This window comes from Maniola hyperantus, chromosome 18 (genome assembly GCF_902806685.2).
Source record: "Maniola hyperantus chromosome 18, iAphHyp1.2, whole genome shotgun sequence".
Lineage (NCBI taxonomy): Eukaryota > Metazoa > Arthropoda > Insecta > Lepidoptera > Nymphalidae > Maniola > Maniola hyperantus.
The window spans coordinates 4585170-4609298 of NC_048553.1; the positions used below are offsets into that span (position 1 = coordinate 4585170).

At 36.1% G+C, this 24129-nt stretch overlaps 1 protein-coding gene across 3 annotated transcripts; it reads left to right on the forward strand.

Moving 5' to 3' along the window:
* The first annotated feature begins 2464 nt into the window (after positions 1-2464).
* On the forward strand, positions 2465-23830 carry Stt3B (catalytic subunit 3B of the oligosaccharyltransferase complex). 3 transcript variants are annotated; one of them, XM_034978246.2, is made up of 15 exons: positions 2465-2767; positions 2853-3071; positions 3531-3774; positions 4106-4304; positions 6081-6252; positions 7701-7879; positions 8530-8714; positions 9616-9806; positions 10575-10677; positions 11308-11550; positions 11786-11883; positions 13505-13633; positions 14368-14452; positions 15550-15585; positions 17794-23830. In XM_034978246.2, exons 1-14 carry the CDS (start codon positions 2586-2588, stop codon positions 15577-15579), a joined length of 2259 nt encoding a protein of 752 aa, XP_034834137.1. In that variant the 5' UTR covers positions 2465-2585; the 3' UTR covers positions 15580-15585; positions 17794-23830. The 3 variants fall into 3 exon arrangements, with proteins under 3 accessions (XP_034834137.1, XP_034834134.1, XP_034834135.1); XM_034978243.2 differs by having other exon boundaries at positions 15550-15573; XM_034978244.2 differs by lacking the exon at positions 15550-15585.
* Positions 23831-24129: the final 299 nt, after the last annotated feature.

Here is a 24129-nt window from a genome sequence, read left to right on the forward strand (position 1 = left end):
CTGCGTTTATAAACACTGTTTGCGGAATCGATTTTGTCATTGTCAGAATCGTTTTCGATGTGTGACGACGTCTTACACGCTGGGTGAAAAATGCCTGTTTGTGCCGTTAGTGAGTGCAAGAACAAATCAAACACATCAAATTTACAAAAAGATGGAATTTCATTTCATAAGTAAGTATTTTTGGTGTAATAAACGCTTTCTATAAATTAAATTACATAAATTATTATAATAAAATAACAATCGAGAACTTTACCGATTCAGTAATTGAGTACGTAATAATTCGGTAGAAACGAGTCACACTCCTCACGAGACTATATTTTGTTTTTTCTAAACAATTGCAACCCTCGATTTATACAAATTAGGTTAAAATTTGAATACGCGTGAACAGCATGAAATTACGTAGTAGTAAAAATAACACTAGTCTCGTGGGAAGTGCGGTATACTATAGACGGAGAGCCAGCGCTCAAAAAACTGTTTGAATTTACTAAGGCTAATTTTTTGCGCATACTGACCAGCTCTGTCCCCATATTCTGCTGACTAACCATTACAACTTTTATTTATATGCAATATACAAGTTATATAACAATTTTCAGCCTTAGTAAATTAATTTTATTACCTCGCAGGTACGACACCTTTGATAGCGCACCTGAGTCACTGTTCTCAGGTTCACTTGACTGACCGCAGTATGTTTGTGTACGCAACCATTCTAATGAACTATATAAAAATTAGCCTTAGTAAATTCAAACAGTATTTTGGGTCCTGGCTCTCCGTCTATAGTATACCGCACTCCCCACGAGACTATAGTGTTATTTTTACAAAATTTTTCAGTATTAGATTTAATTGCATAGGACATAAGGTTCGATTTTTAAGAATCATGTGATAGTGATTGCGGTTCGATTATCGATATCGATGAAAACATTTTCTTTATTATTAACGACTAAATTACCGTCTTCAAGTCAAGTAAAGAATAGTTATTATTAATTACCACAATTTTTTCGCTACCTATACTTGTAATAAAACTAGTCGATTTCTGTGATTTCACGTACTTAATACATTAAAAAAAATATTAAAGCAACGCAATTTTAGTGATAGGCGCGAAACGGGGTAGGGTGTCTCTGAACTGGGTAATATGTAGCTAAAAGGTGTACCTTTCTCAAGGATGAGGATTAGGTAATAATTTATCATAATCGTTTTATTTTTACAGATTTCGATATTTTTACAGAGAGAATCGCCAAGAATATACATAACATTAACATAATGGTAAATAATGACGTGTTAAAAATAGAAGAGGCCACCGTGTGTGTTTACTAATTTATTTTCATAGTATCATATCTGTCTTATGGAATTTTGCTGTGGGGTAAAAGCGCCTGCCGCTTATTGAGAAAATTTTTGCATTGCTAATTTGTAAGGGCAATACGTGTAATATTTAATAACTTACATTAAATTTTTTTGGACAAAGAGTACACCATATTGGAATTACCATGTAAACCCAATGCGCAATAAATAAATGATTGATTGGAAAGAAAAAAACATTTTATTGATTGATATACCTACTAATTATGTTTGGTAGGCTTTTGCGCGGTCAGGTTTATTTTGTATTATATAATAATATAAGTCATTAACTTGGACGATCTAACCTAGATTAGAACGTCCAAGGTCATTAATAAGCACATTTTCACTATCACACAAAAAAATACAAAAGATTAAAAATGATATAAAATAAGTAAAAAAGTATGTGCATATTTTTTAAATATATATTTTTCTTATTTTTACGTTGCATTATTAGTTTTTGGGATAATTACCTATTAAGTGAGGTGAATGTATGCAAGAATACGCTACGCTGACCAAACACTGGTTTTAAGTAATTAAATACGAGTAATAAATTCTTACTTCTACTTTTGTTTCTGAAAAACTATCGATATATTTTAAAATATCGATACGGTAGCATCGCAAATCAATTTGACTGTCTTACACTCGTAATGTCTTTGTATGTTGATGTATATAACTTATTAGTGTGCGTGAAATGTAGTAGTGTTGAAGATTTAGATATGTGTGTGTTAATAATGACACAAAACTTTGTTAAGTGAGGGTGTCAAGTTGTCTATGTAGTGTTTCCTCGTCCCGCACCAAAAGTGACAGAAATTTTTATTCGTAATATTAGGCGCGTTACAAGTCCATACTCCATAGGTTAGATCGTCCAAGGGTCGTGCACACGCACACGGTCGAGTAGTTTTCCGAAATAAACGTAGGAAGAAATAAATCATTTCCCGAGAAGACATTCTCGGGAAATGGTTTTTAAAAGGATTTGTTCATAAAGGTGAATTTTACTTCTTTTATTTACATCATCACGAAAGACTCGAGTGGTGGACGGTACATTTCTTAGTAGCTTAAATCCTGAAATAAACTAAAAATCTTGAACACATTATTTTATATATTTATAACTGGCAACTCCAATTTTGAAAGAGAGACGTGTCAGTCAGCCAGAAGTCAATCAATTTCAATAGAAATCGTAATGGTTAAGATTTATGTATGAGAATTCAATTATTAATTATTTAGAATAGGCGAAAATTGAATCCCTATCCAAGATGACGACGTCGGTGGAGCCGACAGTGGGCAATGGCCGCAACAAAGGGATATTCAACAACATGACCGGCTTCAGTACTTTGATCACGGTTACAGTTTTGACTCTGGCTTGGTTGGCCGGTTTCGCATCCCGGCTTTTCGCTGTTATTCGTTTCGAAAGTATTATTCACGAGTTCGATCCTTGGTAAGTTACCTTTCACTCACCATGACACCGTCACGATATGCCTTCCCTGTGCGTTTCTTTTATAATTTTTCTAAACGTGTTTCAGGTTCAACTACAGATCTACAGCGTACATGGTGCAGCATGGGTTTTATAATTTTCTAAATTGGTTCGATGAGCGAGCGTGGTACCCCCTTGGACGCATAGTGGGGGGTACTGTTTACCCTGGTCTTATGATCACATCAGGGTCAATACATTGGTTACTTCATGCCCTGAATATACCAATACACATAAGAGATATTTGTGTGTTCCTTGCACCAGTGTTCAGGTATTTATTATATTTTATATTGGATATAGCATAGTGTAACTTTTATCTTGATTGTGTGTTTATCAAATCTTCTAAAGATATGTAGGTATGAGAAAAATCCCTTTGATTATTATTTATTATTTATGTAAAGTGTTTTATGTGTGAATTTTTCTAATTATATTCCTATGTATTTTCCTGCACATGATTCAATTATGTGCAGGAAATTGAATATAGTTCTGTGTAATTGAATTCAAACTAGGTTAATGTCTAAATTAAATTTACTTACATATCTTTATGGAAAAGAATCACATCAAATTACTAATTACCATACCAATAGCAATATTATGTTAAGACCTGTCATTTTAGTTAGATTAGTTTTGGTAGAGTTGTTTAGAGATAGCGTACAATAAAATTAGCCACAACGTTCAATGAAATTGGCTCCATGGTTTCTAAATGCATTAATTTAATGTATATTTTTAGTGGTCTAACAGCAATAGCTACATATTTGTTGACCTCTGAGCTATGGTCGCGTGGAGCTGGCCTGTTTGCTGCGTGTTTCATAGCCATTGTGCCCGGCTACAGCAGCAGGTCTGTAGCAGGCAGCTACGACAATGAGGGAATTGCTATATTTGCTCTACAATTCACATACTTCTTGTGGCTGAAGAGTTTGAAGAGTGGTTCAGTTTTCTGGTCCATATGTACAGCACTCTCATATTTTTATATGGTAAGTAAGAATAATGAAAATCTTTTGTATGTAACACAGCCATATTGTTTATTATTAAACTAAATTTTCCTTAAAAATAGAGGTAACGTAAAAAAAATTACTTATATTAATAACTAGCTGATCCGCCGATAGATTATCAAATAGTAATATGTTGCAAGCCTATATTTTATTTACGACTATTTATGGAATAGAAAACTTCTTAAAAGTATCTAAAATGTTGTATAAAATTGGTTTTAACAGTTGGGACCTATACTCAGTGACAGGTTGAGATAGCAATCGGGGTATGAGGTGGGGGGGATGTCTTATTCTCTTCAAATTTCCATTTTTTTAGGTATCAGCATGGGGTGGGTATGTATTCATCATCAACTTGATCCCTCTGCATGTGTTTGTGCTGCTGATCATGGGCAGATTCTCTCAGAGGCTGTTTGTCAGCTACAGTGTGTTCTACATTGTGGGGCTGCTGTTGTCCATGCAAATCCCATTTGTTGGATTCCAGCCAATCCGCACCAGTGAACATATGGCTGCATCAGGTAATATTACATTTATGATTTTTAATAAGAACTATATTATGATGCCTGCAACTTCGTCCGTGTGGATTTAGGTTTTTAGAAATCTTGTGGGAACTCTTTGATTTTCCAGGATAAAAAGTAGCCTATGTCACTCTCCAGGATGCAAGCTACCTCTGTATTAAATTTCATTAAAATTAGTTGTACGGATGAACGGCCATGAAAAGCTAGCAGACAGACAGACAGACACTTTCGCATTTATAATATTAGTATGGAAGTATGGATTAAATAAGTATTTATAAATTACATATTCTTTTAGAATAGAATAGAATAGAATGTTTTTTTATTCATGTAAACTTTTTACAAGTGCTTATGAATAGTCAGGTAGTTTTAATTTACCACTGGTTCGGCGGTTGCTCTTTTTAATTTTTCAATTTACAATGTTATTATACCGGACTATACAAGCCAAGCTTTCATATTATAGAGCTGCTTTCCAATCACCCAACTGTCCCAAGAATAAATAGGCCAAATAAGTAAATTATGTTGCATCCCAGCTTCATGTTATAAAGTTTTTTTTTTAAATAATAGTAGTGTTTATTAACTTTGAAATATTAATGATAATAATATTATAATAGTAAATGAAAGAATTAAAATACAGTGTTTGTTTTCATATTTTTTAGTAGGTAGTATTTATGGTTTTATTCACTTAACTGCTAGTTCTATATTTAACAATATTCAATAAACTAAACTGTAATTATATCATTTTAAGAGCTATGTAATATTTACATAATAGTTGAAATAGTTATGTATACACCTAGCAATGTATTAATTGGCTTGCAGTAATATTTTGATAGAGTATTGGGTGATAAGGTTTAATTTATTAACCTTATCAATTTGAACAATGTAGGACTGATATCTGTTCATATGCATATCTTTCACATAAACAATGAGTGTTTGTAAACATTTATACTACAGGAAGGTTTCGAATTCCAATAAGAAAAATTCCAAATAGAAATATAGTTATTGTACTTCTCTACCTGATTATGAAGGTATTATTTTAACCTGACTTGACTGAATATGAATGACGTCACAATATAATTACAGTATGCGGCAGAACATAATGTACATCGATCTTTAAAATTTCGGCTTTGTTACTCATACCTATGTGACGTTTTGTCTGTCTCAACGATAGAGACAACGCTCTACAAAACTGCTTTTTCTTTCTAAAGGTCGATGTTCATTATTTTCTGCCGCATACTGTACGTATTTGACGACCTCACTGGTGCAATAGTGCGCGTCGTCACCATCATAATTATTGGGATTTCATGAGTTCGATTCTCAGCTCTGTCAATTTGGGAATTTATATTGTAATTCCTAACTTGGCTCAGGTTTGGGAAGCTTTGGCCATGGTTAGTTATCATCTTGATAAGAAAGCCATAAAGATCAGAAGAAACTATAGACAAATAGACACATTATGGTATTTATATTAATTAGTATTATATAAGTATGAATATGGATTATTACAAACTGGTTCTTTTCCTATTTAGTAAAGTTGTGAAAATCTATCACCATCCCTGCTTTAATGCACAAACGTAGTATCCACATAGGGAAACACTTCGTATACCCTGAGGATGTTACCTCAATTCCAGTCAAAAAAGTGCTGCTGTATCTGGCTGCCACAGGATTTGACAAGGAAATGTGAAGTGGAGGCAAAAATAGATTGACGTGATACAGGGTATTGAAGAACCTACATAGCCCCAAAGTATAAGAAGAAGAAGATCACCATCTTGTTTGTTTCAGGGGTGTTTGCACTATTGATGGCAGTCGGTGCTCTGAAGTACTTACACAGTCTGAATCCAAAAGGACAATGGAAGCAGCTGCTCATAGTTGGTGGATTGATAGCTGCAGCGCTAGTATTCCTCATGGTTGTGTTGCTTACGTATATGGGTGTGATTGCTCCATGGAGTGGCAGGTAAGCTATTCGATAGTTTTATCAAGACATAGGATTGAATATTTGAACCGCTTCAACTCCAGCCTCAATAGCTCAACTGTTCCTCGGCGGTCCAACCAAACCATATCCATTGCACTATTGTCGTACCTACTCCTAGCACAATCTTTACGCTAATTTGGTGGGAAAAGGGGTATAATAATCATCATTAGTATTATTATTATTTATTTATTTATTATTTAATTAGAACGGCCATAAAGCCAATTACACTAATTAAACTACGAGTACAAACTAACATAAACATACTTACAAAAATTGTTAAAATTATAAATTTTAAAAAGCAAAATTATAAATTTTCACAAAAGTGCAAGATCTGACCCATGAGGTCAGCCCATTTGTCAGCAAATATGTCACAGCGAGGGGACTCCTTCAGCAGCGCTTTGAGCGCAGCCAAAGTGCGCGGTATGGGTGACCTGGAGCGCGCTACCGTGCGACTAAACGGACTTACGAAAAATTTGGAGCGCTAGTACCATAATTAACTATTCTTAAATAAAAGGTTAATATTCTTTAAAAAAAAAGGTTCTTAATATAAAATAAAAAATAACTATATATAATAATAAACTATAATAACTAATGATAATAACTAAAAATTAATTCGACCGGTACCTACGACTAATTGCGATTTATTGAAATCATAGTTGTTTTTTCTTATTTACATAAAATTTAGTTGAAAAAACTAACAGAGAAATTCTTTTTTTTTTTCTTGTTATCATGAAAGCCTTGAATTATTACAAAATTATACTTGCAAAACACCTCACCTGTGCAAACCATTTCAATAGGTGCTACATATTATTAGATACACTGATATTTTACTATGGAAATGATAATTACTTTGTTGTAGAGGCTAGAACTAGCACAGTATAGTCTATTATAGTAGATCTATCTGTAGATAATATGTTTTTAATATGTTTTTTATTTCTTAAATACTTACTTTTTAGGGTTCCTTACCTGAAGGGTGCCAATGGGACCATATTACTAAGCCTTCACTGTCTGTCCGTCCGTCTGTCTGTCTCGTGAATCGAAACAGTAAGAGAGTCGAAATTTTCGCAGAATGTGTATTTCTATTGCCGCTATAACAACAAATAAAGGCAGAAACATATTTACGTGTCGTGGCGTGTCGTGACGCGCCAGAAGCATATCGGTTTCATACATTTAGTATGGCTAGAGACTTGACCGATTTTTGTAGTATGTAAATTATAGATAAGTATGTAGTACTTACCTAATTAGTACTTAGCTCGATTTTTTTTTCTAATTTACTAAACTTGATTTTTCAGCAGAATTACAGCTCAGAACTGCCAATTTTTTGATAATGCAATTTTTGTTTTCAAATATGAGAATTATGACAACCACTCATAGTAATCTGAAACCACTCATAATAGTTTGGAAAGTAAAATCTAGATTGATACCCACAGATTCTACTCTCTATGGGACACAGCATACGCGAAGATCCATATCCCCATCATCGCCTCAGTATCAGAGCACCAGCCTACAACGTGGTCGTCGTTCTTCTTTGATCTCCACGTGCTCGTGTGTACATTCCCTGTTGGGCTGTGGTACTGCATAAAGAATATTAACGATGAGAGAGTTTTTGGTAAGTGTCCCTACTCCTTATGTATTTATGGTTGGAATTCGGTATACAGGGTGTAACCAGACCGCTAGCAAAAACTTAGCGTTATTGTTATACTATCTAAACACAATCCAATACCAATAACCATTTACCTCATTTTGTAGTTTTAGTGATTTAGTATTTTCCAAGCCCGCAATGTATAGCGTGCAAAACTGGGGTCAATTTTGAAAATCAACCTCTAAGGGGGTAAAATAGGGATTTGAAATTTGTATCCTTTCCTAGCGGATGTCTGCCGCGTCATAATAGGTGCGCTAAAATTCAGCCCTATCCAGTCCAGTAGTTAGAGCTGTGCGTTTACAGATCAGTCAGTCAGCTTTTCCTTTTATATATTACTAGAGGATGCCCGCGACTTCGTCCGCGTGGATTTAATTTTTAAAAATCCCGTGGGAACTCTTTGTTTTTCCGGGATAAAAAGTAGCCTATGTCCTTCCCCGGGATGCAAGCTATCTCTGTACCAAATTTCGTCAAAATCTGTTGAACGGTTGAGACGTGAAAAGCTAGCAGACAGACAGACTGACAGACAGACAGACAGACAGACAGACACTTTCGCATTTATAATATTAGTATGAATTTAGATTTAACTTTCACAAAATAACGACACGGTTTACTTCCAGTGGCCTTATACGCGTTAAGTGCAGTATACTTTGCGGGCGTGATGGTGCGTCTCATGCTCACACTGACGCCCGTGGTGTGCGTGCTGTCCGGCATAGCCTTCTCCATTCTGCTCGATCTCGTACTGCGGGAGGATGAAATGCCCACCACGCCTGTGGAGCCTAATGACAAGAATCTCTATGACAAGGTATGATTACTTACAAGAAATTAGATTTAGAAAACAACGAGATTGTCATAAGCTGTAAGCAGGCTCCCTTTTGACGACGTCCCTGGCGCAGTGATAAGCGCTGTGGTCTTATTAGTGGGGTGTTCCGGATTCGATTCCTGGCAGGGGGTTTGGAATTTTATAATTTCTTAATGTCTGGTCTGGTGGGAGTTACCACCCTACCGGCAAAGCCGTGCCGCCAAGCGATTTAGTGTTCCGGTACGATGCCGTGTAGAAACCAAAAGGGCATGGTTTTAATAAAAACTTTCATACCCCTTCCAGGCTAGCCCGCTTCCATCTTACACTGCAACATCACTTACCGCCAGGTGAGATTACAGTCAAGTTGCTAACTTGTTTGAACAGAACAGCCTATTCTTCCACACAATCACTGTGTTATGTCATGTTTATTCTGATCACATCAAACTAGCTATACCAATCGATGTTCCCGTAAATTGGTGACGAGTTTTCACTCAGTGTAAAATGTAGTGCGCAATATGTGCCGGCGAAAAGCTTTTCAAGTGTTTTTATTTGTAAACTAGATTATTCCCGGGACTTCGTCCGCGTGGACTCCACAAATTTGAAACCCCTATTTTACCCCCCTTAGGGGTTGAATTTACAAAAATCCTTTCTTAGCGGATGTTTACCTCACCATAGCAATCTGCATGCCAAGTTTCAGCCCGATCTGTCCGATGTGACAGACATTATATAAGCAAAATGGTGATGTAAATACTGTAATGGATATATGACGAGGGTGATATTCAACAAGACAGATGAGATTCCAGTATGACAAGACATGAGACAACAGACTAAATACGACGATCAGAGTACAACAAAGATACGGCTGCAAATGCGTACATTGTTTTCAAAGCTACAATTCCCGCAGGCTGGTAAAGTAAAGAAGCGCGCCCCAGAACCGACAACCCAAGCGGATTCAGGTCTCGGAATGAACGTGCGATCGGGCGTCCTCATTGCCTTCATGATCTTGCTGATGCTGTTCTCTGTGCACTGCACCTGGGCTACTTCCAACGCATACTCCAGCCCTAGTATCGTGCTGGCCAGTTATGGTAATGATGGGTGAGTTAAACACGTCTTACACTTGCACTTTCATATTTCCAGAAATCTGCAGTAACTTTATGAGAACTTCTCCCTTATCATCATCATGATCAACCCATCGCCGGCTCACTACAGAGCACGGGTTTCGTCTCGGACTGAGAAGGGTTTTGGCCATAGTCTACCACGCTGGCCATGTGCGGATTGGTAGACTTCACACACCTTTGAGAACATTATGGAGAACTCTCAGGCATGTAGGTTTCCTCAAGATGATTTCCTTCACCGGTAAAGCAAGTGATGTTTAATTAATTAAAACGCACATAACTCCGAAAAGTTAGAGGTGCATTCCCGGGATCGAACCTCCAATTAGAAGGCAGACGTCCTAACCACTAGGCTATCACAGCTTGATAGCCCTCTTACTAGTAACTTATCCTCTACCAGATTCATATCTATCAGAAATGAACCTGAGATCTATATATTACAAGCCTATGCCCGCGACTTCGTCCGCGTGGACTACACAAATTTCAAACCCCTATTTTACCCCTTTAGGGGTTGAATTTTCAAAAATCCTTTCATGTCTACATCATAATAGCTATCTGCATGCCAAATAGCCCGATCGGTCCAGTAGTTTGAGCTGTGCGTTGATAGATCAGTCAGTCAGTCAGGCAGTCACCTTTGCATTTTATATATTTAGACTGGACTGTTCTATCTGGTAATAAGATTTTGCTTATCAACATGTGGCAAATTGTGTCTTGATTTATTTGATTCTAGTAACGCAATTGTTTGTTTCAGATCGCGTAAAATATTGGATGACTTTAGAGAGGCCTATGGCTGGTTGTCACAAAATACAGCTGACGATGCCAGAATTATGTCTTGGTGGGATTATGGTTATCAGGTAAGATCCACTACTTATCAAATCTCTGTTTAAAGGATTTAGAAGGATTGTAGAATTTATTTCACCCCCTTTTTTACCTGCCTAAGCGAAAGTATGTTTTTCTACCACCTCTTCACGGTCTATTCGCTTAACCGATTTTGACGAAATTAGGTACAGAAATAGCTTGCATTCTGGAAACGTACATAGGCTTTTTAGCCCGGAAAATCAAAGAGTTCAAAAACCTAAATCCACGTGGATGACAAGTCGTGTGCATCTTTGCATATTGACATAAAACATCACTTAACTTAGTTATACATCAGTCTAAAGATTTAGTTAAACGTAACGCATTTAGCATTGGATTGCATTATCGTCGTTTAGCTTTGGATTGATTTTGAAATTTTAAAAACAATATGGCGGTAATCATATTTTGATATCCTTGTTTTGTGTCAGTTCCATAAAACCATATTAGTTTTAATAATCACATTCACTATTGCACCTTGAATGCACTCATAAAAATCTGATAAAAGTCCATCCAATGACTGATTGCAGATGGCTTTGAAATATCAAAAAAAAAAAAAAAAAACATTCACTATTATTGGACTTATTGTTTACGGGAAGAAGAATTAAACTATTCTTCATTCCATTTCCTAGATTGCGGGAATGGGCAACAGAACGACTCTAGTAGATAACAACACTTGGAACAACTCTCACATAGCCCTGGTCGGCAAAGCTATGGCCAGTAATGAGACGGCGGCATACGATATAATGACCATGTTGGACGTCGATTATGTGCTTGTTATATTCGGAGGTGCTATCGGCTACTCTGGAGACGATATCAACAAGTTTATATGGATGGTGCGGATCGCTGAGGGAGAGCATCCTAAAGATATTCATGTAAGTCATCATATCACATCTGTAAGGAAGAAGATTGTATTTCAGTTTTTGCCGATTTTGAGCTATGAATTTATGACCATAGAGAAAATTTGTTTGCATCTTACTAAGGCTTATCAAAAACTTCTAGAGGTCAGTGATTGTCGATGTTTTGCATGACATGACAGGTCGCGTCAAAAAAACTAGTATATTCTTCCTAATGTTCATTATATTTTATATTTGCTTTTTTTCGAAACAGGAAGCGGACTACTTCACAGAAAAAGGAGAGTACAGAGTAGATTCAGAAGCGTCTAAAACTATGTTAAACTGTCTAATGTACAAATTATCCTACTATAGGTGAGTCTATCTACCGCATTAATACTAACCCAAAATTACAGGTCACCGGTTCCTACAATAGGCTACTTGACAATTTTTTTAAGTTGGTCTTAAATGGTTAATATTTGTCCTATTATATCAAAAAAATTAACACTATATTTTTTTGCGCCCTAAAAACCGTAAAACTTTAATTTAAAAAAATATTTTTCTTAGACAGGTGAAAACACTGTCGGCCATGTTTGGCCGATAGATTATCTGTGCTCTGACGTCATGCATTTGTAAACAACAGTATAACCACAGGGTTATACTGTTGTTTGGCCGATAGATTATCTGTGCTCTGACGTCATGCATTTGTAAACAACAGTATAACCACAGGGTTATACTGTTGTTTACAAATGCATGACGTCAGAGCACAGATAATCTATCGGCCAAACATGGCCGACAGTGTTTTCACCTGTCTAAGAAAAATATTTTTTTAAATTAAAGTTTTACGGTTTTTAGGGCGCAAAAAAATATAGTGTTAATTTTTTTGATATAATAGGACAAATATTAACCATTTAAGACCAACTTAAAAAAATTGTCAAGTAGCCTATTGCAAGTGCCTACTAAAAACGTATTAGAAATCAATGTTTTTTTTGATAAATCAAGTCTTACAGTCATACATCATGATTCTATCTCAACACTATCTCAATTTTAACATTTATTTCAGAAAACATATGACTACTAGTTACTACTTTATTAGCAGTTTAGATTTCTTAACATCAGAGTAACTCCTTCCTCTTGTTGTTGTGACCAGTGATATGATATACTACTATAAATAATAAGTCAATGGTTGTGACATTATATTTTAGGCTGAAGTTAGCGACTATACCCCGTTACACAAAAGAAACTATGTTTTCAGATTAAATTTCTAATGTTTTTTTTGAAAACATAAATTTTCTAATAGAATAGTACCTACCTACGGAAAACATAGGTTCGTTTGTGTTTGGTTGGTAATTCTAAATGGTTAACGCCCACTGACGTTTCTGTCCTTGTCATTTGTATGGGATTATGTAACAGAGAGATGCACTACTGAAAGCCTTAAAGCAAATTAAGAAGAAGAAGAAGATCCCTATACTGTCTGCTCTCCATGGATAGAGTATAATTAGTAGGTTATAAAGTCGAAAAATATTTTTTTGTTAGTTACTTTATAATATTTCTGTCATATCATAACATCTGATATCATTTGAAAAATTAGTATGTCAGAAAGGGTTTTGAATATTTAAGAGCCTAGCCTAAATGTCTGCTATTTTTTTCCAAAATAGCTTTGTTGTACTGGTGGCTAGACTGTTGTACTGATGACTCCACCAGAACAACTTTGATAGCTTTATCTCGGAAACTTGACACTTTGGAAGATTTTGTCTCATACAATAGTTGTTTGTATTGATGCCAGCTATTGATTAATACAGGTTTTATTTGGGGCCGCTATTTTGAAAAAAAGTAAAATGGCGGACAGTAGTCCGCTAGTTAGTACCTAATAAGGTAGGCCATTACTCTTGGAAAGGCCTATGTCCAGCAGTGGACGCAAACAGGCTGATGGATTGGATTGGATTGGAAGGTAGGCCAAAATCTTCAAAGCCCTTTATGCGTTTTATATTTGCAGATATGACAGCGGCGGGAGTCCGCCAGGCTACGACCGCACGCGCGGCGCTCTGCCCGGCAACCGCGGCTTCAAGCTTACTTACCTTGAGGAGGCTTACACCACCGAGCATTGGCTCGTCAGAATATACAGGTATTTACCACTAAAGGCGTCCAGACGACAGATTTTGCTTGAATACTTCCTCACAGGTACAGAAGGCTCACTCGGCAAAACGTTTTTAAAAAATAGTGTCTTAGTGTTTTATTTTATTCTATTTTATTTTACTTATTTATCTTATTTTATTGTTTAATTTAGATGTTATTATTAAGTAATAGTTAGATACTCAATAATTGTATTGTAAATTAAAAAAAGCTTATGTAACAGGGAAGGCACTGGCTCCCATGACACAGTTTATACTTCTTTGGGAGCCAGTGGTCAAAGTCTTATGTCTCAAACCTTTTTTGCAAATAAAGATATATATGTTAAAAAAAAAAAAAAAAAAATGTTATGTTAACCGGGTAGCAATAATTAGGTTTCTCATTGTGGCTAATTATGTTGTACTATAGTCTAATTGACAGGTCCAAATCTAGTGGTATCCTTTTCCGCAGGGAACTTAGTGAAAGAGATAGGAATTCTTAGAACTCTTAAGAGACTTTATACTAGCAAACTTGAAACTACTACATAATTATCTATGAAACTGCAATTTTTTATGAAACTATATTATTTCGCACGTATGAAACTTACGAACTTTTAATCACTACCTATTTTTTTATTTTAACTTAGTTTTTTTAAATACACGTGACTGACCTGACACGTCAGCTCCGCAACTTTATCAGCATATTTTCAAAAAAAACATAACCCTTAATATAGTATAATATTTTTTCCAGAGTGAAAAAGCCAGAAGAATTCAACCGGCCCCGTCTGCCGCTGGCGAAAAGGACGATACAAACCACCAATAGTATGTCAAAAAAGGTATGCAATTATATTATAGTAGAAACTCGATTATCCGGCCCTCAGTTATACGGATTCGCGATTATCCGGACTACCCACCAAAAATTGATCGGTCAAGTGCGAGTCAGACTTGCACACCGAGGGTTCCATACTCGGGTATTTTTTCCGTCATTTTAGACGATAACTGCTATGCATAAAAATAAATAAATATAAATAAAATTTTAGAATGCACAGGCAAAGCCCTTTCATATAATATCCCACTTGGTATAGTTATCTTACTTTGAAAATTGAAATTACTATTATAGTGAACTACACAATATGCACAAAACCCACTTTTCTTCATACATTCGATTATCCGGATTTTCGATTATCCGAATACCTAACGACAACAAATAGTACGGTTAATCGAGTTTGCACTGTACTATTTTTTATTTATATTAACTTACAATATCATCATCATGATCAACCTATTGCTTGTTCTCTACAGCGCGGGGTGATTACGTAAAACGTTGCAGTAGCGACAGCAACGCGACAGTAATAGCAATGCGATAGTTCATTTGCTGTCTCTCTTTTTCTTCTTATTTTGCTTTGTGACTATTGTTGTCTCTCTCTAGCCGGACGTTTGACAGCAACGATCGAGAGATTTACGCCTGTCGCAAGCCTGTCGCGAGGTACGTAATCACCCCGCGGATCTCCTCTCTGTATGAGAAGGGCACATAGCGAACATTGAAAATAGGTAGGTACATAGCAAAAACAAAGTGGAATCTAAAAGGCTTAAGGCTACATTGGTGCAAATTCGAAGCAAAGTGACGCATCTATTCTAAATAAATTATTACAAAGTATACTGAACCTTATAACAACCACTTAATGCTCAAAACTGTGTAGAGAGAACGAAAGACACGTCGTACGCTTGATCAACATAGCTGAAATAAAGTTAAGTATATTTTGTAAGATTTTGGGGAAAGACGCGTCTAGAAAAGTTTTTTCAGTTTATTATCTCCACGCTTTTCTTCTACATAATTGATTTAAGAGTTCATTTTCTATAATTATTTATCTTTTCTGGTGTATCATGTATATCTGGATTAATACAGGGAACTGAGACATTGTTTTGATTGCAGCTTGCTTACGGTGTAGGATCGATGGTATAGTACAAAGTATATATTACTTTTATTGACTATTGATGTCGTGATTCAATAGCGTAGTCCTCATTAACCTTTAGTTAACCAGATTAATTATTCTTTAGTTTATTAAATTAACGTTTTTTAAATTAACTGATTGTGTACACTTACAATTGTAAAATTTCTTAGTTATTCTTATTATGTATTAAAAATGATGTCGTTGCTCGTCTCTCTATACATCGTCGCTTAAGTTCTAACACCACGTAAGTCAAAATTATCAACTTTACAGGAGATCTCCTGTGAAGTTCGCTAGCTAGTTGTTTCGCTCGAGCGAAACAACTAGCTAGCTAACAACAAAGCATTCTGCCCTGTCGCCCGCCAACTATTTACGAATTTGTTTTCATGTAAGACCTTATATATATACGTATCTGTATATGCGTACTCTTGAGGTTGAATTCTCTGTGTTTGATAGATACCGTCCTTGAAGAGGTACTATTGGACATTTTCGTCAAATTCAAATTCAAATTCAAATTTCTTTATTGCGAATATGGGTAAACAGTGCAGATATTACAAAACAAAATGGTACAGCCAAATTCTGCCTATTAGCATGAAATATGTTATGACTTATGATATACCTAACAACGTGTACATAGTTTTGATAAAATTAAACACATTAAATACTTAGTCACAAAAAAATACAAATTTAAATGATAATGTTTACAAATGTCAAAAATTAAAATAAAACTAAAATTTCTCTACAAGGTAATCATTAATCGAGTAATATGTCTTTTCTAACAATAGTTTTTTCAATTTAATCTTAAATAAAGGAAGTTCTCGCGTCTCAATTATATATTTGGGCAAGTGATTATACAAGAGTGGCCCAGTGGAAAAAAAACTTTTGGAGAAATGAGCGGTTCTACTAGGAGGGTGCCGCAGTTTAAGCACATGCCTTTTACTTCTCGTTCTAAGTCTTGTTTCTAATTGGCGGAAGCGACGCATCTCTCGATTCTCTAGCGAATTGCATCAAAATGTCAAAACAGAAAATGACTGACGTGGTCTTACGATGTTGGAGTTTAAGTCTAAAACAAATGTGTAAAGTGCGAATTAATTTACACAACTATTATCCCTATTAAAAATACATATATATACAGAACTTTTATATAAAATGTCAAGCGACGACATACTAAAATGATTGAGAATTTTAGCGTATGCGCATGCTCTATAACTCAATTTCTAACCTTATATAACCCACTTAGAAGTATTAAGTAATATAAAATACAGCTAACTTTGAATCGACACATTGAAAGCATAATCTGTGCATGTATCTTGTTTAATCATTCACTGTGTGAGTTTGCTAAGTTCCTGGTTTTTAATGCATATAAGTAGTTAGAAGTATTTTAAGTTCCTCAGAAGCGATTGTTTCAAGAATTTGCTTTATTTGTCCTGCTCTTTTGTGCCGACAACGTGCTAGGATGCTGGGGAAAAAATATCCTGATTTAATTATAGTGTTTTATTTAGAAAAAAAGAACATGCTTTAAACAATCAAAATTTCAGTATTCTAAACACTGATTTTGAGAACCGTTTCTGCGTGAAGGTTTTAAAATTTTCCTGTTTTTTCGTGGGACTAAAATTTTCTCCGGGACAAAAGTAGCCTACTTTTATCTTTCTCCGGGAGCTATCCTGCCTAATTTTGTTAAGATCGGTGCTGGCATAAGGCTATGAAAGGTCTACAGACAAACATACTGACAGATAGTCAGACACATTTTCGCGTTTAAAATATTATAAGTATGAATAGGTATGTTCTGGAGTCTAGTTAACAGCAAGTTCGTTTGTTTGATTCTATTGGCCCGTAGATAGAATAATAGGTAGATGTAAGTACTGTGTAACCGCGTATGAGATAGCGATAGCACGACGTAACGATGAATAACACAACAATTATTACCATTGTTTAGTAGTCAATATTTGTATTAAACGTTTTTTATATGAAAACAAGTAAATAACTAATGAGAAATACAATTACGCCACGAATTCTCAAAGTTTGTTTTGCAACTTCTTGTATGTATTCTTGAAAAAAACCAGTTACACGATAAGGGACAAAAAATAGGTATATAGCTGCGTCTCTGTTTATCACATTAGTAACTTTATCTGTGCTCTCTTTTTAGTGCGAATGAGAAAGCAAACGTTCCTGCATCTACCTTTATTACTCCATCTACGGCCCATAGTATAATTTTTTTTTCTCAACAGACGTCAAAAAGGAGAAAAGGCGTACTGAAGAACAAGCCGACGCTAGTGAAGGGGAAGAAAGTAACGAAGTTGTAGTGATGCAGTTGAGCGCGCGGCCTAGTGATATGTCATATCTGTGGTAACTATGCAGTTTTCTTCTATCTAGTTATAGTCTATGGTATAGGGTTGCGCCAAAAATCTTGTTATCCCAAATGATTGAGGTGTTTAGTTTACTCGTTTAGACATTGAAGGAAATTAGTAGCGCTATAGGTACTGATTTACTTCTATAACAGCTATTTCAATCAAAAATCATGTTCTATGAAGCTCTAAATTAGTATGACACAGGACAGTAAATTGTAAGTAAAAACGAGTTGCAGTCTGCAAACACTTATGGAAATTTCTAAATAATTTTAATTACATATCAAAAATTGCGAGCTGGCAAGATTCGAACCTACGTCTTCTGGGTTCGCGCCCGACGCCTTGACCGCTAGGCCACGGTTCGCTTGCTGTCAGTGACGAAATTTGTGAAATGTATGTTCACTCATTACTGAAGCGACTGTTAATGCCATCTAGTAGCGACACTTTGCAGTTATCGAAACTACTTTCAAAGGCTCACTTATGGAAAGTCTCGTCTTGTACTACATTGTCCTCTCTCGACCCCTACCACGAGGCTTTTAATTGTGTCCTAGAGTAATGTATTACTAGTACGTGCAAAAATTCTCAAATGAGAGTACAAAAACACCAGTGGGGATTTTTATTGGTCAATAAATTGTCGTATTAACTATCTCATACATTCCTGTTTCTCAATAATTAATAGACCGTTGATGGAATGATTGTTGTTGCTATACAAGCAAAAAATTCTTTAATTTTTCTAATAACACGCCACTTACCCCGTTTTCAGACAGTAATTGTTCTAACTACAAATGTGCGCTTTCAACTTTTTTTTAATGAAAATATTACAGTAAAACTTAAAGCTAGCCTTATCTAATTACTATATAAATCATGCCCGCGTGGAATGGTGCCAAGAATACTGGCTGCATTTCCGCGCTGGACAGCCAGGCTGATCCGTTGCGCAAAAAATGAGCCAGCCCTTCTGTTTCAACTTGAATAGTATGCGTCATGTAAATTGCCGAAGCAACGTGTGTCATAACGCATGCGTCTACGCATAGTATTAATCCCGACTAATATTATAAAGGCGAAAGTTTGTATGTGTGTGTGTGTATGTGTCTGTGTGTGTGTGTGTGTGCGCGTGTGTGTGTATGTATGTGTGTGTGTATGTTTGTTACTCCTTCACGCAAAACTACTGGACGGATTGGGCTGAAATTTGGAATGAAGATAGATATTATACCTTGGATTAACACATAGGCTACTTTTTATCCCGGAAAATCAAAGAGTTCCCGCGGGATTTTGAAAAACGTAAATCCACGCGGACGAAGTCGCGGGCATCAGCTAGTTTATATTAAAGTTGAGCGTGATGCGTGTGCGTCACAAACGAAAGAGAGGATGCAAGAGTGTACGTGCATTATTGCGTGCACCACAGCGTTTGATGCATGCGCGAATATGAGACATGCGCACAGGCGTACGTAGTTAGACCATCCGCCCAACGCAAGTAGAAAGCGCACCAGTGTAGTTAGACCTAATAGAAGTTCTGCGTAACCTATACCATAGATAACAATGGTTTTTGTTTAGTATAATTCCGACGAAAATAATAATACAAGTGAGAATGTTGTGCTTAATTTCATTGCTTTATTACGATTAGATTTGTCTGTTACGTTTTTATTGTTCGAAATAAAACCGCCAAGTTAGGCTGAACTTAGGTCTTTATTTCAAGCCGATTATACAAAATATACAATAAGATATTCAATTTAATATTTTAGTTTAATAAATGTTATTTGTATATTTAAGTAAATATTCCTATTATTTGTTTCATTATTTTGATTCAAACTATAATATCATAGTATGCATAATAACTTTTTGAAAAATTGAGTATCTGAAGAAATATTTTAAGGCGTTTTTTAATCTTTTCTGAAGTTTTGAATTAATGAATTCCTTGTGAAAATAAAACCTATGCAGCAGAAGTTACTTATATGCAGCTGAATGGTATCAATATAAAATACACCGCAAATAATGCCGGTTGGTAAACATTAAATTCAAGTGATGAATATATCTTAAGTTAGGTTACAAATAATTATGACTTATTACGATTATGTTCATTTACCGGCATTATTTATCTAAATAGTCAATCGAATCGAAAAGTTACGTACAATTATTTATACCCGAATATTATGTACTATGTTCTTATATACGCTGTACAATATATGAAATATCGTGATAACTCGTACCAAGTGATTCGGAACACTGCTGCATACTTACCACTGATACGGAGTATTTGATCTATGACTGACACCAATCCTTTATGTATTTAGTCTGTTAGAAGTGTTTCTTGGATTTTAGAAGGTTATATTTAAATTATTTTACACATGCTTGCATGGACACTGGCATAATCCACAAAATAACAACGCATTTACACAATACGCTTCATCGACGTGGCTAGGAAATCTTAGCTTTAAGCTGCCTTAGCTCTGCCTTAATTCTTAGCTCATTAATGCTTTTCTAGTTTAGCTCATTGAAGAACCTTTTCCCACCAGAGCTATGATGAGCTAAGATATGAAGAATATCTCTCTTTTGACTCTCAACCTGTGGTGTGTCTGTGTGGACTGTGGTGGTCAACTACCACAGAAGGCATTTCTTCTTTCTTCTTTATTGGTCATAGGCCCTCTCATGTGCATGTCATTCTTCCTGAAATCCAGGCACTAAAAGTTGTTCCCTAAGTAGGTTATTAATGGATTTTCAAACTGCAATAAAGCAAATACACTTATCTTAATCTTGTGTAGTAATCGGCAATCCTTATAATTGCTCTGAACATTTTGTCTGGTGGGAGGCTTCGGCCGTGGCTAGTTACCACCGTACCGGCAAAGCCGTGCCGCCAAGCGATTTAGTGCTCCGGTACGATGCCGTGTAGGAACCAAAGTGATGTCATCATCATCATCAACCAATAGACGTCCACTGCCGGACATAGGCCTCTTGTAGGGATTTCCACACGCCACGGTCTTGTGCCGCCTGGATCCAGCGGCTCCCCGCGACCCGCCTGATGTCGTCCGTCCACCTAGTGGTGGGTCTTCCAACACTGCGTCTTCCGGTGCGAGGTCGCCATTCTAGCACCTTCGTTCACCCCAACGTCTATCGGTTGTACGAACTATGTGCCCTGCCCATTGCCACTTTAGCTTCGCAACCCGTTGAGCTATGTCGGTTACTCTAGTTCTCCTACGGATCTCCTCATTTCTGATTTGATCACGTAAAGAAACTCCAAGCATAGCTCTCTTCATCGCCCGCTGAGTGACTCTGAGCTTTCTTATGAGGCCCATAGTTAGCGACCATGTCTCAGATCCATATGTCTGGCAACACGCACTGTTCAAAGTGATGTGGCTTTAATAAAAACTTCCATGCCCGTTCCAGGTTAGCCCGCTTCCGTCTTAGACTGCTCCATAATTTTCCACCAGGTGAGATTGCAGTCAAGGGCTAACTTGTATCTGAATAAATAAAAAACAATGCATCGAGTTAAACCGAACATTAAAATCAGTTATAGTTCTTGCATTTCACGAAGGCAACTGGCTCATGCTTGTGTTTAAGTCGTATTGGTATACGTAAGGTACACAAAATGTGTGCGTTTGACAGCGCTTGCTCGCGACTGATTGGTCCGACATGCACGCACGCTAACGCAATGACCAACATGACGTTACCACAAGTAAAGTTCACTAGCCTTCGTGAATTGCAAGAACTGTAGTACTTACTTAGCCTCACGTCCTACGCATCAAAATGCGGCTATGTTCAGAGGGGTCATAAAAATTGCACTACCTTTTAATGAAATTGGCTCTCATTTTCTAGATGAAGCCTCCTGTCCATGTAAGGGTGTTTTTAAAAACTATTGTTCGAAGAGGGTATCGTGTTTGTAATTACTACGTCCATTTGTATATTTAAATAGATTAATGTACTAGAAATGATTATATTTTGTCCTTTTTAAAGCGCCGTGTTTGTTATGGTAAATCGAAATAAATATTAATACATTTCTACAATTGGACAGAGTAAAGACATTTTTGCCAATTACCTAAATGATAAAAAAAATGTTTCGTTATAGAGAGAGAGCCAGCGCATGCCAGACCTGCGTTATTTTATAAAAGCTGAATGTTTCGATGATGAGAAGCGTTTGTGTGGATCATGGTAGCTTTAGGATATAACAGGTAATAACGGTGTAAAAATTTACGTCGAAGTATAAAGTATTTTGACGTAAGATTTTTTACACCTTTATTACCTGTTATCTCCCAAAGCCACCATGATCCAAACAAACATCCAAACACAGCTTTTATAAATCGCTTTTAGCCTTCGATCTATCGAAAGTCTGGCACGCGCTGGTTCTTACTAAGAACCAGAACCTAAGAACTTCTTAGGCACTAATATTACTAGTTTAACACTAAAAATGTTTAATTTTCGACCAAGTAGTATCATGTGGAGTTTATCTGGCAATACCGTTGGTATAATAGAACTCGCCTTACGTCAACAGTACTTATCACAATTATTTTTATCAGATTACGACTTTCGTGAAGATTTGTATAACTACTGTTTAGTGCATAGCTTAATTATATCAAAGAATGCAATAATATTTTTGGGACTATATTATTGTTGAACTAATTTTTAAAGTGAACACCAAAGTTTGAATATGTGCTGGTCAATTTATACTTCTGTACGTTAGCTACCAGCGTACGGGTATTAGTAGAGGACATAGTGTATAGTAATATAGCGTTCCAGATTAGCATCAGTTTAGGCATTCGTGGTTGGATGGCATGCACCAAGAACTTTATAATTCATAGTACAAAAAACTAAATGCCACATTGATTTGCATCAGAGTTAAATAGATAATTTTACACCGAAACTGGGTAATTCTAGAAACACAATCAATGTTTTCATTCGACATTATATTGAACTAGATGATGCCCTAAACTTCGTCCGCGTGGATTTAAGTTTTTAAAATCCCGTGGGAACTCTTTAATTTTCCGGGATAAAAAGTAACATATGTCCTTCCCCGGGATGCAAGCTATCTCTGTACCAAATTTCATCAAAATCGGTTGAACGGTCGGGCCGTGAAAAACTAGCAGACAGACAGACAGAAACTTTCGCATTTATAATATTAGTATGGATTATAACTAGGAACTTTCTAAATACGTCAACGGAGCTCGTTGACGAGCAGAGTAGACAAAATCCACAATTGTCCCGATTCTAAGTGTAATTCAATTTTATGTCCAATTTGGTCCAATTACTGTATAACAAGATACCGGGACCGCCAGACCTTAGCTATTTATATTTTCTGAGAAACAAAAGTTACTAAAATAGGTTAAAAGTATGACACTAATACTACTCAATCCCACACATTTGTTAAAATAAATAACTGTCCTGGGATCTTGGACCACAATGTTTTCGTTTTTCTATAGTTCACTGTAGCTTCTTGATGTTCTATATTCCATGCTGCCTTTGCTCTTATGTGAGTCACAAAAAAGATGGAATCATTTTATCTATAAGTCCCGAAAATTTCTGTTGCGCTGGAACCATGTCTCATTAACATCGAAATAACGTCATTTTGACGTATATTTAAGTAAAAATATACCATCAGTTCGAAACTTCAGTCTAGTGCTGACGTCACTAAAATGGCAGCCACGCGCATTACCAATTTATGGGACTTGTATAACACCAAGCGTTGACCAGCAGTATAATATACATGTAGTTGTAGGTGTCATCTAGACTACGTCCTCGTGCATTAGTTAGCGAATTGTTTTCTCAATGTCTTTTTGAGTCTTTTGTTCAGTGTCCCATGGGTGAAGATGTTATGTGTTTTAATTTTATTGTTGCACAGCACTATTTTGTTTCACATATTTTCTAACAGAGTTTTATCGAAATGTAAGGTCTCATTGTAGTATACAATGTTCTTAAAATAAACTTCTAAAATGATCTCTGTGGTTTTATTTTGATAGGTAATAATCTATTTACAGTAAACGGCAGAAAGTAATGTACATCGACCTTTAGAAGGAGATAGCAGATTTGTAGAGCATTGCCTCTGTCGTTGAGACCGACAAAACGTTATATAGGTATAAGTGACAGAGCCGAAATGTCATTCGATGTACATTACTTTCTGCTGCGTACTGCAATTTATTTTAGCAGTAGGTAGTAGGTATATGGCAAATGCCATCTTAAAATAGATAAGTATGGTTGAAAAAAAAAATTCCCGACTGCGCGTCACTAAAAAAAATC

What these genes read in the sequence shown, in the direction of transcription:
- Stt3B (XM_034978243.2), top strand. Translation starts at nt 2,586, where the DNA reads ATGACGACGTCGGTGGAGCCGACAGTGGGCAATGGCCGCAACAAAGGG. An exon ending in GGTGGGATTATGGTTATCAG is followed by an intron (nt 10,678 to 11,307) that starts GTAAGATCCACT and finishes TCCATTTCCTAG; the next exon opens with ATTGCGGGAATGGGCAACAG. An exon ending in CCAATAGTATGTCAAAAAAG is followed by an intron (nt 14,453 to 15,549) that starts GTATGCAATTAT and finishes TTTTGATTGCAG; the next exon opens with CTTGCTTACGGTGTAGGATC.